The sequence below is a fragment of the Zootoca vivipara genome, chromosome 13 (assembly GCF_963506605.1).
Source record: "Zootoca vivipara chromosome 13, rZooViv1.1, whole genome shotgun sequence".
Lineage (NCBI taxonomy): Eukaryota > Metazoa > Chordata > Lepidosauria > Squamata > Lacertidae > Zootoca > Zootoca vivipara.
In genome coordinates this window covers 36,778,903-36,795,737 of record NC_083288.1, presented here as the reverse complement: position 1 = coordinate 36,795,737, position 16,835 = coordinate 36,778,903, and the positions used below count along the sequence as shown (strand labels likewise).

General features: G+C 45.8%; 1 protein-coding gene across 1 annotated transcript; it reads left to right on the top strand.

Moving 5' to 3' along the window:
- Positions 1-192: 192 nt before the first annotated feature.
- Positions 193-12,782, top strand: PRPF31 (pre-mRNA processing factor 31). The gene is made up of 14 exons (XM_035134434.2): positions 193-308; positions 2,125-2,309; positions 2,502-2,562; positions 2,776-2,859; positions 3,298-3,395; positions 4,107-4,213; positions 5,648-5,817; positions 6,452-6,609; positions 6,723-6,812; positions 6,943-7,070; positions 7,874-7,946; positions 9,109-9,237; positions 9,918-10,016; positions 11,273-12,782. The coding sequence occupies exons 2-14, from the start codon at positions 2,136-2,138 to the stop codon at positions 11,399-11,401; spliced, it is 1,500 nt and encodes a 499-aa protein (XP_034990325.1). The 5' UTR covers positions 193-308; positions 2,125-2,135; the 3' UTR covers positions 11,402-12,782.
- The last annotated feature ends 4,053 nt before the right edge of the window (positions 12,783-16,835 follow it).

The window sequence follows — 16,835 nt, the reverse complement described above, 5'->3', positions numbered from 1 at the left end:
GTCACCCAGTGCGAAGAGATGACGCATAATAGGCAATGCTCTAGAGATATACCCTAGAACGGCACCCCAACTCTGGCCAAGGTTGGTGCCACGCATATGGCGGCACTTGGGCTGAAGCCGAACGCGAACTCTCTTCATGATCTCTCCTTTTTCTCTATCTCTATCCGTTTTAGTGCCCGGCAGAGCGAAGGCGCTCGTTTTTGACGACACCAAGGGCGCCCGGTGCATGACGTACTTTTTGTGAGACTGAAAGAGGGAACGTGAGGAGTTCGTTTGTGCAGCGGAGGAGTGGAAGAAAGAAAAAGAAGGTGAGGAGGGAAGGAAGGAGGGAGGGAGAGGTTAACTGGGGAGCAACCAAAAAGGAGCCCTGGCCTTTGGCTTCCTAAGAGGTAAAGAGAAGTGTAAGGTTTGGGGGCGGGTAGAGAGAGAGAGAGACTATTGCTGCAAACCTAACCACGTTTACCTTGGAGTAAGCACCATAGAATTCAATAGGACTTCCTCCTGCGCAAACGCGGTGAGGATTGTGCTGTAGATTGAGGTTTCTCGGTGGCTGCAGAAAAGGTGGAGATGTTTGGTTTGTTTGTTTGTTTGTTTGTTTGTTGCACTTGTGCTGCCTTTTCCCTGAGAAGCTCAGAGTCCCGCGAGGGAGGTCAGACTCAATGTCAACAACTATCCCCAAGTCGTCCAGTAACTTGGTTGCTTCGCAGGGATCTGAACCCCAGGCCCTACACAACAGTGGCTCTCAGTTGGGTTTGGCCTATCCTGGTGGTGGTGGTAGTAGTACTAGTACTACTAGTAGTAGTAGTAGTAGTAATAATAATAATACAGTAGAAATAACAAAATTAATACTCTCTTCCATACTCTTATCGGTTGGGAATACATCACTGCTCTTCCTTCCAGTTGGATGTTTTGCTGTTTGGACAGTATCTTGTTTTACATTTGTGGACTTCATAGTCATGGAACACTTCTATTTCTTCCATTGAGGACCCTTCTGGCACTTTTTATTGCTATACCTACATTGCCTCTTCTGTCTGTATCCCGTGTTTGAGAATGTATACTTTGTTAACAGATTATAGGCATTTCACTGTGTATCTAATGTATATCACAATAAATTTATCAGCTTTATAGATGCTGCAGTAGGCTTCCAATATTATGCTAATTCCTGCAAAGTACTGGTAGGTTTACATTGGCTGATGAGAACTCTGAGATGGATTTTTTTCTTAAGGCAACCACACAAGTTCACATTAGAGCTGAGACTTGAAACGAAGACTTCTGACATGTGCTTCCTTTGCCACAGGACTTGCTCTCTGTTGATGGGGTAATAAATAAGACTGTAGTCCTACTTACCTGGAAGTAAGCCCCATTGAACTCAGTAGGATTTACTTCTGCATAGGCATGGTTAAGTTTTCACTGTAAGAGTTTCTGAAACCAGAGAGAAGCTTGTCCTGGTAGTGGTGAAATATGGGCAAAGGCAATGTAGCCCTTGAAGTGACATAAATTAGAAACTTGGATGATTGGGCTGAGATACTTGGAGGGAATAATTTTGGTGACTGACATGGTATCTCAGTATTTATGCTTATTATGAAATTATGCAGAAATCTGAATCGGGTTTATTTTTTAAATCTCTATAAGGCAAAAGGTGGGTGAATTGGAAATTGAAGAGCTAACTGGAGGCCTCTTAACTTGAAGGGGGTTCCAACAGGGGCACTTGTATTTGTGGAAAGGGAGAGGTGTTTTTGGAGAGGGGGCTAAGGAAAGGACACATTTGAACTGAGGGGCACAGTGGATCTGGATCTTGTGTTGATGGGTGTCTAGCAACTGTGTGTGGCTTTCTGGGGGTTGCTGCTACCTCATAAGTGTTGTATTAGATCAGTGTGGTGGCCTCCAGCAGTCTGTTGGACTCCATCTGCCTTCAGCCCCAGCCAGCTTCGCTAATGGGTGGGAATGATTGGAGTTACAGTCTGCAAACTTTGGAGGGCACTGTGTTGGCCACCCTTGGGTTAGATAGTGGTTATAATTGCTCCTGGTCTTGCACTGCGTAAAATAACAGATTAATAAGACTCTGGATATTTATGTCACTTATTATGGTTTTCTCCTGTGTCCCTCCCTTTTTCTCCTTTGCAGGCTGATCCATCATGTCTTTGGCAGATGAGCTTTTAGCTGACCTCGAAGAGGCAGCAGAAGAAGAGGATGGCAGCTTTGCAGATGAAGAGGATGAGCCTCCCATTGAGGATGTCCAGGAGGAAATGCAAGTGGATCTGGCAACTGATTCAGTCAAGAGTATTGCCAAGCTTTGGGACAGTAAGACGGTGAGAGAAAATGAGCTTGGCTGCTGGGCCAATATGTATAGAAGTGATGGTTTTCAAAATAGTGTTGAACTTGGGGTCCACTGGTTCTATAAACTGCCTTTTCCTTTTTGGGTGTAGTCTGGGGAAGTAAACCCTTTAAGGGTGCCCTCTTCAAAAAGTAAGACTCAACTTTTTGTTTTTTCTCCTGTGCAGTTTGCTGAAATCCTGCTGAAGATTGAGGAATACATCAGCAAACAGCCCAAAGCATCTGAAGGTACTGAGAGTCTCTGGCGGATATTTCCTTTGGAAAAGAGGTCACCCAAAAGATGTGTATGCGCACATCACCCAATCTGATTCCTGCAGTATAGAGTACAGGACTTCCTTGTCCTGCAGTACAGAGCTAATGTACCCATATGTCCATCTCCCTGTTACCTCATAGTGAGGTGCCCTGTATGGATTTTGACTTTGCACTTTCCTATCTTATTAGTTCTAGGTCCAGTAGAGGCTGCTCCTGAATATAGAGTCATTGTGGATGCCAATAACCTCACAGTGGAGATTGAGAACGAGCTAAGTAAGTGCAAACCTTAGTCACTTGCTTTGGGGTGAGGGAGGTTGAGAAGGCTTTGAAAACAATACAGTCGCTGCTATGATGAGTTAGTGAAGTAGTGAGATTGGGAAAGGCTGGCTTCATTGGAGCAGGGGGTGCAATCTAGTAAACAGAAGGGCAAACACTGGCCAGACAAACCTTCACAGGAGTTTTGGGATACAAAGGACATTTGTATGTTGGTGTCACAGTAGAAGAACAGGGACTGTTTTGATAAGAGCACTTTCTTTCTTGGGCTGGAGAAAAGGTTCAGGTTGGCCAATCTCTGAGCAAGCTATACGGCTCAGCATTAAAACGTCTCTGAGCTAGTATATTCTGGGAGGCCTGCTTTTATTCTCGCTAGTGCAATGACGCTCTGCATTTCTGTCTGTTTTGTAAAGGTCGTCTTTGCCTCTCTCTTTCCAGATATTATTCACAAGTTCATTCGAGACAAGTACTCCAAGCGATTTCCTGAACTAGAATCCCTTGTTCCAAATGCACTGGACTACATCCGGACTGTCAAGGTATTGTGTCTGTCTGTTTGTCTTCAGCTTCACAAAGTCAATTTTTACATTTGCATTGATGACTAACCCAACCTTCATATAACTTTTGCCACTTATTTAGTGGAGGTGCTCAATAGCTCAAATGGCTATTCAGATTGCAACTCAGATAAGACATAAGTAAACACACAGTAATACCGACTGTTCACAAAACCACGGTGACTGAAAATCTCTTGAGTATTCTTAAGGTCCACAGTTAATTCATGGTTTTAATTTTGTCATAATCAACCTTGAACCTAATAGGTGTGGTGGGTAGAGCTAGCAGATGAGCTATGCTCAAATATTTATCCTGCTGGGAAGTTCACATGGTTGCTTTTGAGAAGTCGTTATTTCTCAGTCTTAAACTAGCTTCCAGATTAGGAAAAATGAGGACTGTGTGTGTGGAGGGCTGGGGGAAGATCCCCAAATATTCCACCCTTGGAGGAAAATAATATTCATGTGATCCACAAATTGTTCCTATAGTTGCTGATGCAAATTAGAACTGACCCTCGAGCAGCCTTGGTCCTTCTCAGTAACAAACAAAACCTGGCACTGACACCAGAATTCTCTAAATAAGCTTGGAGCGTCAGTTAAACATGGTTACTGTGCCTCCCACCTCAGCATGTGCTTTCCGGGGATGTGCTTTCTGTCTTCTTCAAGGGCTAACTTCTGTTTTAAAATGTATGAACCTTGCAGGAACTAGGGAACAGCTTGGACAAATGCAAGAACAATGAGAATCTTCAACAGATCCTCACCAATGCTACAATCATGGTGGTCAGTGTCACCGCATCCACTACCCAGGGGTAAGGCTCTGCATAGGGAAAGGGTTTTTTTTAGGGAGGGCATGGGAGATTGGTGGGCATCTGGACTGGGAGAGGGATATAGACTGAATTTGCAAATGGTGCTGAAGGGTGTAAGGTGGACTGTACCGTTCCAGGCTGCAGGTGAGGGAATTGCTTTCCAAAATTCCCTGTAAGAAGAATACTCCTATGTTGAAGGGAGAGTATCTAGCTTAGCCCTTTCTCCCTTGGTGTGCTAGTGCTTTTTCCTCCCTTTACAGGAGATTTCTCTTTATGTATAGGGGAGCATTCAAAAATACAGTGGAACCTCGGTTTACAAACGCGATCCGTTCCATGGAGGCGTTCGTAAACGGAGGCATTCGCTCCCCGAAGGTATGCTTCTGCGTATGCACAAAGCGCTGATAGAGCGCTTCTGCGCACGCGCTGCGCAGATCGCGTCTGCGCATCCGACGTCGCAAAACCCGGATGTAAACACTTCCGGGTCTGCGGCGTTTGTAAACGGAGGCATTCGTAAATGGGACTGTTTGTAAACCGAGGTACCACTGTAATATCTTATCTCTGGCAGTATGGAGTACTACAGTCTACTGTACCACTTTGTTCCACTATCTATAGAGCAGGCCCAGAATCATGGCAGTTTTCCCTTTATGGGATTTTAGCACAGAGAATAGATTTCAGATGAAAGAGTGTGGCTTTTAGGTCACTGCTTGGTTGTCCCGAGAGTGGCCTTCAGACAATTACTGTCTATCTATCTCAGGCATCCCCAAACTGCGGCCCTCCAGATGTTTTGGCCTACAACTCCCATGATCCCTAGCTAACAGGACCAGTGGTAAGGGATGATAGGAATTGTAGTCCAAAACATCTGGAGGGCCGAAGTTTGGGGATGCCTGGTCTATCTTATCATATGAAGAGACAGGAGGCACCTGCCAGATCACATGATAAATGGTATGAGTTAACTTTCTGATGACTCACGGCTTACATATGCTGGTGGAGATAGGGTGTGGGGTCGCAAATCAAAATACGCAAGGGCGACCTGCAGCAAAACATTGCAGTGCGAATTGCTCCCATTCAGGTTTCCAGCCATCTGTTCCCTGTCCTCAACTGTTAGCCAGCCACTCCATGACCATTCAGCTTGCTCAGTGTTTATAGGGCTGGTTTGGGGGCTCCCCTGCCTTTGGGCTTTCTAACAATTTTGCTGTATGACTGCAAACCATGGAGTTCTCAACATCTACAGACATCTCCATCTTGTGTGTGTGGATGGTGCCATTTTCGGCTACATAAGGATCCATGCTCAGAGATAGAATATTAGCATATAGGCACGTCCTGAGAGCTCTGAAACAAATGCCACGCTCTGGGCTTTACCACATGGAGCGATGGTGCGGATATAGTGAACCAGACCTATGTATCTCGGCCTCAAGTGTCGCCTCACTCCTGTTGCAGGCAACAGTTAACCGAGGAAGAATTGGAGCGCATTGAGGAGGCCTGTGACATGGCCCTGGAGCTGAACCAGTCTAAACACCGCATCTACGAGTATGTGGAGTCCCGCATGTCCTTCATCGCCCCCAACTTGTCCATCATTGTGGGAGCCTCCACTGCTGCTAAAATAATGGGTGAGACTCTCAATGGAGCTCTGTGGGTTTGGCTCCTTGCGTATTAGAATATGAAAACTTGGGATTGTATCAGAATTGGAGCAGATTCATTGAAATTGACGGATGTGACTAGCTTAAGTCCTTTAATCTAAATGGGTCTATTCTAGTGTAATTTAGTTGGCAGAAAGGGACACGAAAGCCCCTAGTCTCCGAAAGGAATGTAAAGTCTTCCCTCTGAAAGGGTTGAACACCCATCCTGATTGGCTACTATATGAAAATTATTTAATTTTTACAGTTCATCTTTCCAAACGCAAAGGCTGCCAAAGTATTTCACAAAATAGTGCTAACATAAAAAATCATAAACAAAATCGTGCTAACATAAAAAAAATCATAAACTTGAAGCCATTAATTAAATGGTCCAAGAAATTTAGCAGCATCTGTCATGTTGTTGATCTATGATCAGTTGTGGCAGGTCTCTGTTGTCAGGGACAGCAAAGAGCTCTCCTTGCACACAAGGAGAGGAACTTTTTTTGCAAATCCCAACAGGCCAGGGAGAGTTGAGAAACCAAGGGTTGGCTGATCAAAAACCCCGAACCACCTTGGCTCTTGGTCCCACAATTAGCATTCATTCCATTTTGCCTTCCCTTCTCTCTAGGCATTGCCGGTGGCCTCACAAACCTCTCCAAGATGCCAGCCTGCAACATCATGCTTCTGGGGGCCCAGAGGAAGACTCTGTCTGGATTTTCCAGCACTTCGGTGCTGCCTCACACTGGCTACATCTATCACAGCGACATTGTACAGTCGTTGCCTCCGGTAGGTGTGTGTGTGTGTTTGTGAGTTTGCCCTTCCTCCTTTCTCTGTTGAGTTGGTGCACGGGTTTCCTAACAGCAACCAGCCAACATGTGCCTTTGATTCCCTCCTTGCAGGACTTGCGAAGGAAGGCAGCTCGCTTGGTATCAGCAAAATGCACGCTGGCAGCGCGTGTGGACAGCTTTCACGAGAGCTCTGAAGGGAAGGTATGTGGTACAAGGCAAAAGCTCTGGGATCCTGGGGGAGTGCCTGGTGTGAGAGGCATAAAGGAGGGCTCCAAGGGGGTGGCTGCTTTGTAAGCACTTTTTGCTCTTCTATTCTTCTGCTACCATTCAGGTTGGCTATGACCTCAAGGAGGAAATCGAAAGGAAATTTGACAAGTGGCAAGAGCCACCTCCTGTCAAGCAGGTGAAGCCACTGCCAGCACCCTTGGATGGACAAAGGAAGAAACGTGGAGGACGCAGGTGCGGGGGAGAGAATTGAAGAGATGTCTTGTGGCAGGGGAAGGTTGGGAGGGCGAGTTGGCTGAGCTGGCTGAGGCAGCCAGGAGGGTGGTGGTAAGTGTGCTAGGAAATAAGTACAGTCCGGAAGTCCGTTTGACTTCTAAAACGTTCAGAAACCAAAGCACAGCTTCTGATTGGCTGCAGGAAGCTCCTGCACCCAATCGGAAGCCACGGAATCCGCGCCGGGCATCCGGCTTCCAAAAATTGTTTGAAAACCAGAACACTCACTTTGGGTTTCAATCGTTTGGGAGCCAAGGTGTTTGAGATCCAAGGTACGACTGTATTAAGGAATCCTGGATCTACTTTTAATATATACATACTTGTTAAAATCAAGCCAGAATACTGGCATTTTATCTTTTCCATCAAATATTCTTTTTTCATGGAAAAGAGATTTTAATGCAACAATTCGTTTTGCTTTTTCAAAACATTAGTTTTAAAACTTATTTTTTCCTCATAATACAGTCACTGGTATGTTTCTTGAGCCCAGAATTGTGCCAGAATATGTGGGAGGCGTGGAGTATAAGAAGGTTTTGATCTCCACATTAATGTAGGTGGGAGAGTGTCAGGTCAGGTTGTTTCAGAATTCCATAAACTTGCATGTCTCATTGAGATGAACCAAGAATCCTGGCATATCAGCCCTTTGTCCCCTGCCTGAATTTGTTTTTATGCCAAACACTGCTTTCATTCTTGGCAGCAACACTCTGTCCTGGCATCATTCATTTCTCAGCTGCCAATCTTAAACATGCTTTTCCTTGCTCCTTCAGATATCGCAAGATGAAGGAGCGTCTCGGTCTAACAGAAATCCGGAAGCAGGCAAACCGGATGAGCTTTGGAGAGGTAAGGAGTCCCTGCATAGTCTCCTTGGGCAGGATTTCTCTTGGTCTTTGGGTGTTGGGGACTGTCTAATCCTTCAGGAGGGCAGGAGTAGAAACCAGGAGTTTTGGACTCGGTTCAGACTGTGTTCCCCAACTGTGCCTTTTTAACTGGTGCAATGGGATGGGGGAAGTAACAGAAATCTTTTGCGGGGCAGGGATCTCCGGGGGGTTGCTTTACGTTTTACGAAAAGTAAGCACTTGCAAGTAATACAAACCATTAAACTTGACAAGCCATATGTGCATTTTGCTGTGTCCAGAAGCTGCACGTCTGCCCACATCTACATGCAGGAATATTTAAGTTTGGGTGGTGGTTATGTGTTATATGGCTACATGTGGGCTTCACACTTCTCCTGTGTGTGCACAGATTAAATTAGATAAATTTAATTTAAATTAGGTAAATAGGTTGAGAAGTGGTTCTGAGAAGGCTGATAGAATGGACAGTTAACTAGATGTATTTATAGCTTTGACTAGTAAGTTTTCTGTCCCCTCTGCTTCGGATGTACTTGCATGTGACCCAACCATAGCTGCCAAGTTTTCCCTTTTCTCGCGAGGAAGCCTATTCAGCATAAGGGAAAATCCCTTAAAAAAATGGATAACTTTGCAGCTATGGACCCAACCCAGGCCATTTCAGGGAGGCTCACCTTGGCACACAATTACCTTTGTGCCCAGGGAAAGTCGCTCTCGTGTAGGGATCAGAGTGCTGAACTCAGGCCAGGATTCAAATCCTCACTCAGCCATGAAGTGCACCAGATGACCTTGTGCCGATCACCCTACAACAGGCTTGCTGTGGGAATATAGTGAGGATGGAGGGAGGGAACTATTTATGTCAACTTGACCACCTTGGAAGAAAGTTTGGATATAAATATAGGGACCAATTTGCCTCTTCCTAGATTGCAGGATTAGTGGTGGGGCTGTCTTTTGCATCTATAGGCTAAAAATAAAAAAGGAAATTCCAAAAGCACCTGTTGTCCCTTATTGAGTCACTTGGGCAAAAAAATAATTCAAAAGGGAAGGGGATGCATTCTCATTGAAACTGTCAACTTGGTCATCGGTCCTGTACTATCTAATCCAAACTTGGCCTTTTCTTCTCTGTGCTACGCTGCTTCTCTCCACACCTTTGCTAGATTGAAGAAGATGCTTACCAGGAAGACCTTGGTTTCAGTCTGGGCCACCTGGGGAAGTCAGGCAGTGGCCGGGTCCGGCAGACGCAAGTCAACGAGGCCACGAAGGCACGCATCTCAAAGACGCTGCAAGTAAGGAAATGGGGACTGGATGTGGAGTGCTGGGAGCTGTAAATCATCTTATGACTGGGTCCACCGAGGCTGCATTTCAAAGCTCTGAACTTGGGCAGGGGCTGTTCATTCCTGAAGGCATCATCATGTTGTCCTCTTGAGGTTTTGGCAAACAGCTACACTGAGCAACCAGATCAGAACATTACTGCAGTGTAATTATGCTGAGCATGTATGTCCTATTGTTACTCAAAGCGCTCAGGACAATACTCCCAGGCCAACAAGCTCCGTGTGGAGCAGCCCTTGAGAGCGTCAACAGGCACAGAATTAGACTAATTTTATGGTCACATTGCTGGCCATTAGTCTCTGATAACGGTAGGCAATTCCCCATGTTCCAAGTGGCTTTTTAATGTTAATGTTAAGGTGAAGGGCGCCATGCTAGGTTTTGTCTGTGGTTGGAGAAAGAATGTGCCAGGGCTACTGGAGCGGCTACCAAGACAGGGAGGGCAGGATATGAGTGTTACATGCGTTTGACAGGCTTTTTGGTACTAGGGAAGGTAACAAACGAAGGGCATGCCTTTGGACAGCCAGCCATTCGGTCGTCCCCCTGCCCCGTGCTTTAGCATCACTTCCCTCTATTTTCACCGCCTCCTCTACGAAAGGCCTAACACCCATGCTTTTTTTGCATTTGTCCTCCCAACCAGCGCACTCTCCAGAAGCAGAGCATGGTGTATGGAGGGAAGTCCACCATCCGGGACCGCTCCTCAGGCACTGCGTCCAGCGTGGCCTTCACTCCGCTGCAGGTAAGCACCGCGCTTGGCTTTGCATTCCTTGAATAACCTGTAAGTGGCATTGACGTCTTTGAAGGAGGGGTTTTTGGAGAATTGAGTGTGTGCTTGGCAAGGATGCTGAGAAGTCCAGTGGGTGAAAGAAGAGCCTTTGTGGGGAGTGGTGCTCAGGTCCTGCTTGGGGCTTCCAAGAGGAGCATTGGGATGGCTACACTGGGAACAGGATGTTGGGCTATGTTTCTTTCCTCTGATCCAGCAGGGTTCTTTGGTTCTTAAATACTTTTTTGTTTGCTATAGCTTTTATTTTTTTTAATGAGGGTTATAGAATGCTATAATACATTTTTCTTGGCTGAAACACTAATAACTCTGCCCGGACACTGAGGTCCAGTGCCGAGGGCCTTCTGGCGGTTCCCTCGCTACGAGAAGCCAAGTTACAGGGAACCAGGCAGAGGGCCTTCTCGGTAGTGGCACCCACCCTGTGGAATGCCCTCCCACCAGAGGTCAAAGAGAATAACAACTACCAGACCTTTAGAAGGCATCTCAAGGCAGCCCTGTTTAGGGAAGCTTTTAATGTTTGATGGATTTCTGTATTTTAATATTTTGTTGGAAGCCGCCCAGAGTGGCTGGGGGAACCCGGCCAGATGGGCGGGGTATAAATAATAAATTATTATTATTATTATTATTACTCCCACTCTCTGTCTCCCCACCTTCACTGTTCTGCTTGCAGCACTTGAGGATGAAAGATAAGCTCATGTGTGCAATATTGGTTGTTGTTACTGTATAACAATAACAACAACAACAACATTGGTGTATTTTTACACTAAGGTGTCTCAGTATAAATAGAAAGGACCAAGACTTTAAAGCCAGATATAAAAACAGCAATGCAGAAAAAATTAAATACAGTACTGTAAATTTATTTCAAGGAAGAAATCGTACCCACCCCATGAATGAGTGCAAAAATGGCTCTCGACTTAGCTAACTACCCTCCCAGTGAAAAACTGAAGGCTGGGTAAATAACAATGTTTTTTGCCTTGCACTTAAAAAAATAAAACAATGGTGCCAGGCAGGTTTCTGTTGGGAAAGTGTTCCACCAACTAGGAGTGCAGCAAGCAATTTACTTCTGTCCAAGGCATAGGAGCTGGAGATTTGGAGGGCGGGTGTTGTAATTCAGCACATCTACTTTCTAGAGGCAGCAAGATCTCTGGACTCTGCATTTTTTAAAAAATAGCCTCCCTCTCTCACATTCACCTCCCCCCTCCTCTTGTTTCCAGGGTCTGGAGATTGTGAACCCTCAGGCGGCTGAGAAGAAGGTAGCCGAAGCAAACCAGAAATACTTCTCCAGCATGGCTGAATTCTTGAAGGTGAAGAGCGAGAAAAGTGGCATCATGTCCACCACATAGCCCTCTTGCCATGGACACTGCCCCCCCTTTGACTAGCAGTTTGAACCATGGACCAAATTCAAGAAGAGGTGCCTTTGCACAGAAAACGGGCCTTTGTCGGAGTTCCAAAGATGGCCTGGCACTTCAGAACTCTCTATTCTCCCGGGCCCAAGTGGTACCTTGTGGTTCTCTCCCTACCCTGCTTTTATTTCTTGAGAAACGTCATTGTCAGGGAGCCTAGTATTCTGGCGGCGTGGGGGGGGGGGGTGCGGCAGGGGGAAGCATGCAGTAGAGAAGATTGAGTCCTCTTCCCTGGTCTCATGCAGTATTCAGAAGCAGAGCTGTTTATAACGGCATGGAGTGGTTAGCTTAAAGGAGTAACTTGAATGAACTTACAACATCCCAACCACGGCTTTAGATCATCTTGGGTACGATCCTCTTCACCGTTAGCCCAAGTTTTAAATGAAACTGAGGTGGTAAAAATACCAGCATGAATACAAGTAATGATTTGGGATAGTACCAGAGCGTTTCTCCCTTGCTGTGTTGGTTTAGGAGTTACTAACCCTTCGTCCTGTTTCACGATCTGGAACTAAACAACAGATTTACTGGTTATAGTGTGTGTATCTTTCTCCCCATACAAGTAGATTCAAGTTTGTCCCGTAAAAGGACTGTGCTCTGTGTGTGTGCTGTCATTTGGCAGGAACTGAAATTTCAAAATGCTCTATGCTCACGTTCTGCAGGAGGTTATATCTATGTATGAATGTGCTTGGCTGGTAGAATAAATAGCTTTGCAGTTAGATGGAACTGTGAGTGCAGGACTGGCAACTTTGGGGGACCTGAAGGTAACTGATTCCATTTCTTACTGTGGAAATGAGTGGCTCATTAAGGGAACCACACTTTTCTCATGGTGTCTGACTTTCAGATGTGTGTGGGTTTTTTTTTAGTGTGGTAGGAAAAAGCAATAGTTATTAAAGAATAAGACACTTTTTCTCCCATGAGAGAGAAGTGACTGGTTGATTCCATAGGTGAGACAATTGCAGGGACTAGGGGGTTGGCAGGCAGGAGGGAGATGTAATTCGCTGGAGGATAAATTAGATCTGGCCCTATGTTTGCTACATGTAGGACACTCTTCGCTAACCTGATAACCTCCAGATGTTTTGGACAGCTCCCATGAACCCTAGCCTGCACAGTCGAGGAAGACTTGATGTATAGATGCCATGTTTTATCTCTGCAGTCTAGAAAAAAACTCTAAATTCATGCTGGTTTCAGGATGCCTTGAGTGTGGGGAGAGACATATACCGTAGGATTTATGGGGTGTCTGTTTTGACAGTGGGAGCATGGAACTTCTTTGTCTGTAACCTGTACATTTTTGGAAAAAATAGAACAACACCTTTGGAGTCTCTGTTTGTGATCTTTCTGGGTTGGGAGAGTGTAGTACTTTCTAAGGAAACACTCCATATTGATTATTTGTGCAGGAGCCTGCTTTTTGTAACCTTGCAGCATGAAAGGCTTCTCACCCCTTTCCATACCACACCTCTACTTTTCAGGCAGGGCTTTGCTTTCCTGCGCTGGGCACAGAATTTGCCATTCTAAAACAAGCTTGTTTTTGGTTCTAAATACATTTCCACAGCACAACAATCCAGAACTGAGGCTGTGGTTGCTCTGCCCAGTAACAGCAAAGCATTCTAGGGTGTTGCCTCTTTGCTAATTTTTCTAGGGTTGTTGTTTAATCCCTGCTTGCCTAGAGAATAATTAGTGGTGCCTATTAGAAAACAGCCTGTTAAGTAGTTGTCTTATTGTTAGGGGGTAAAGGACCTACATAAAGTTTCCAGCAGCTGCGGGGATGGGACGAAGGTAGGAGGAGGGCCAGGCCTTTGTGGATTTAAATCAGCTGGGCGAATCAATTCAGCCTTTGTGGATTTAAATCAGCTCTTTGCCTATTGCTTTGCTTGTTCTGCACCAACTGCACTAACTTGGTATTTTGTCATGACTATCTTACCTTGTTGGCTATTCTGAGCTCCCTGGGGAAGGAATAGGCCACAAGTTAGTGGTAGGGCACATGCTTTACACCAGGATGGGTAACATCAGGCCTGAGTGTGGCGCTCCAGACCTTTCCACCCAGCCCTCTGGACTTTCCTCAGGCCACGCTCCCTACTCAGCCACACTCTCCTTCAGTGTTTGTGGCTGGAATGTGTTCTTGAACTCTGGTGTCTGGGTGGAGGATAAAGAGGGGCGTGTGTAGAAGCCAATCTACAGTACAAAAGGGGAAAAATTATATTTCTCCACCTACCACAGGCGTGTGGTAGCTGGAAAGGTGTCCAAAAGGGCATATGGCCTTCAGGTTCTCCATCCCTGCTTTGCACCTATAATGTCCCCGCAGCAAGAAAGTCCAAGCAGTGGCTGATGAGCAGAGGCAAGGAGGCTGTTAGAGGCAAGAAGCCTCCATTTGAAAACAGAAGCCTTGTCCAAATGAGAACACAAAAAGGAACATAAACTTTGGCAAAAGAAACACAAGCAGGTAATAAAGGGATGCAACACCCCCCCCAAAACACCCTAAGGGGTACCTCACAACCTTCATTGCTGCTGTTAAAAGGAGGCTGCAGAGAAGCTAAATCAGGCGTCCCCAAACTTGGCCCTCCAGGAGGGATGCAGGAAATTACAGAGTAGTTCGCTTAATGTCTGTTCAGGGTAAACTGGTGGAAAACATTATATATAAAATGATCAAGCATTTAGAATAACAAGTATTGCTGAAGAAGAATCGACATGATTTCTGTGGGTGTAAGTTGTCTCGCTAATATTTTAAGAGTTCTTTGAAAGCGCCACGTGGACAGGGTGATCCACTAGATGTTGTGTTCTTGGACCTCCAAAAAGCTCTTTTTTTTTTACAAAGCCCCTCACCAAGGGCTTTGGACTGGATGGACTGGTAGCTGGGTAGGGGGACCCCTGACCGTTAGGTCCAGTCGTGGATGACTCTGGGGTTGCGGTGCTCATCTCGCTTTACTGGCCGAGGGAGCCAGCGTACAGTTTCCGGGTCATGTGGCCAGCATGACTAAGCCGCTTCTGGCAAACCAGAGCATTGCATGGAGACGCCGTTTATCTTCCCGCTGGAGTGGTACCTATTTATCTACTTGCACTTTGACGTGCTTTCGAACTGCTAGGTGGGCAGGAGCAGGGACCGAGCAACGGGAGCTCACCCCGTCGTGGGGATTCGAACCGCCGACCTGATCAGCAAGCCCTAGGCTCTGTGGTTTAGACCACAGCGCCACCCGCGTCCCTTGGGTTAAAAAATAGGAAGCAGATAGTTGGGGGGGGGGAAATGACAATTCTGACAAAAAAGGGATATAAGTGAGATCTACTAAGGATCTGTATTAGAACCAGTGATATTAAATTTCATGAAGAGGTCCGGGGTGGGGGTGGGGTAGACATTAAAGTAGCAAATGTGTGGGGCAAAAAAATCCTACCCAAATAGATGTTCACTCACTGGTATTAGGATTGCAGGGGAAAGCTCAACAAAAAATTCAACCCAGGGAGTGGCAACTGTGAAAGTTATTAATTCTGTGATAGGGATCACTAGGAAAAGGATAGAAAATACAATTGCCTGTATCGTAATACCGTGATGTAAATTATGGCGTGACTACACTTGATATAGCGTGTATTGCTCATTATGCCAGCTTTGAAAAGGATATTGCAGAACTGGAAATGGTGCAATAAAAATGATCAGGGGGCTGCAGCAGCTCCTTTTTATGAGGAAAGGCTACAATACTGAAGGCATTTTAGGTTGTTAAAAAAATCAGGAAGGAGAGACATAGAGGTTTACAGAATTACGTGTGGTATTAGAGAAAGTACTTTGCACACAGCAGATAGTTATAACTATGGTATTTGCTGGCATAAGATGTGGGTGACAGACACCAACTTAGAAGGATTTAAAGGGATTAGAGAAATTCATGGAGGAAAAAGCCATGTGCTTAACCCTCCTACCTCCCCACCCCCCGCCAGCAGAGTTGCTAGAGAACAACAGCAGGAGGTGGGCTCATTGCGCTCATCTTCTGCCTGCTTCCTTCCCACAAGAATCTGGTTGCTTTACTGTGGCAAACGGGATGCTAGGCAAGGCAGGCCTCTGGTCTAATCCAGCAGGGTTTTCTTCTTGTTCTTAACCACCTGGATAGGGGAAAGAACTGGGCTGCGAAAGGGTTAGGTGCCCTCCAACAGTATAAGGCAGCTTTATGCATTTCTGCAGTGTTCACAAAAGTGGGGCAAGCAGGTGTTAAGAGGTGCAAGTGTGAATGCCCCCTTCTCTTTCTTCAGGTGAATGCTTCAGACACCCCCATGCATTTGCTAAATACATTGGAGCTTCTTTCTTAGGAGAATGCTGGATCAGGCCAGTAGCCCACATTCAACATGTGAAGTGTATATTTTTAGGACCCTCTTTTTATTTCTGTCATTTTAACTGATTTTAATATTGTGTTTTAATTGTTGTGCTCCACCCCGGGAACTTGGGGTTCACGCAGTGATGGCCAAACCTGGCCCACCAGCTGTTTTGGGACTACAATTCCCATCATCCCTGACCACTAGTCCTGTTTGCTAGGGATGATGGGAGTTGTAGTCCCAAAACAGCTGGAGGGCCAAGTTTGGCCATCACTGCCGGTCATAATAATATAGTCCAGCATCAGAGTGGCTAACCAGATGCCTGTGGGAAGCCTGCAAGCAGCACATTGGCACAACAGCATCCTCTAGCTGCTGGCATAAAGAGGCTTGGAGGATGACAGCCTTATCCTCCATGAATTTGACTCATCATCTTTTAAAGTCGTCCAAGTTGGTGACCACCGCTGGCTCTTGTGGGAAGTGATTACAGACCCTCCAAGTGTCCCTATTTTCCAGGGGCAGTCCCAGATTTACACAAGCCGTTCTGGTTTCTTATTTGATCCCAGAATAGAAGATCCCTATTTTCATCGAAGAAATGTTGGGAGGGTATGGTAAGGTTTCCCTATTTCATCGGAGGCTATGGAGTTATGCGGCCCCCAAACCAAACTATTCAACCTGTCAAAGACATTTGAAGGCAGCCCTGTTTAATGTTTTCTTATTTCCTTGATATGTTGGAAGCCACCTACAGTGACTGGAACAACCCAATCAGATGGACGAGATATAAATAATAAAATTATTATTCTTATGGAATAGAATGTCCCTATTTTTATCAGAGAAATGTTTGTGAGGGGTGGACTCGTCTCAGTTGCATGGCAGTGAATGATGAAGGCGTGTGAGGTTATACTAGTAAGGCTACAACTATCCCTCCAAAAGAGAGGTGTGCTGCAGCTAGGAGTGAAAATAGTTATGCATAGACCAGCCATCGCCAACCTGGTGCCCTCCAGATGTTTTTGACTACAAGGCCCCCACGGCCTGATGGGAACTGTAGTTCAAATCTGGAAGGTGCCAGGTTGGCAAATGTTGGCTGAGACAG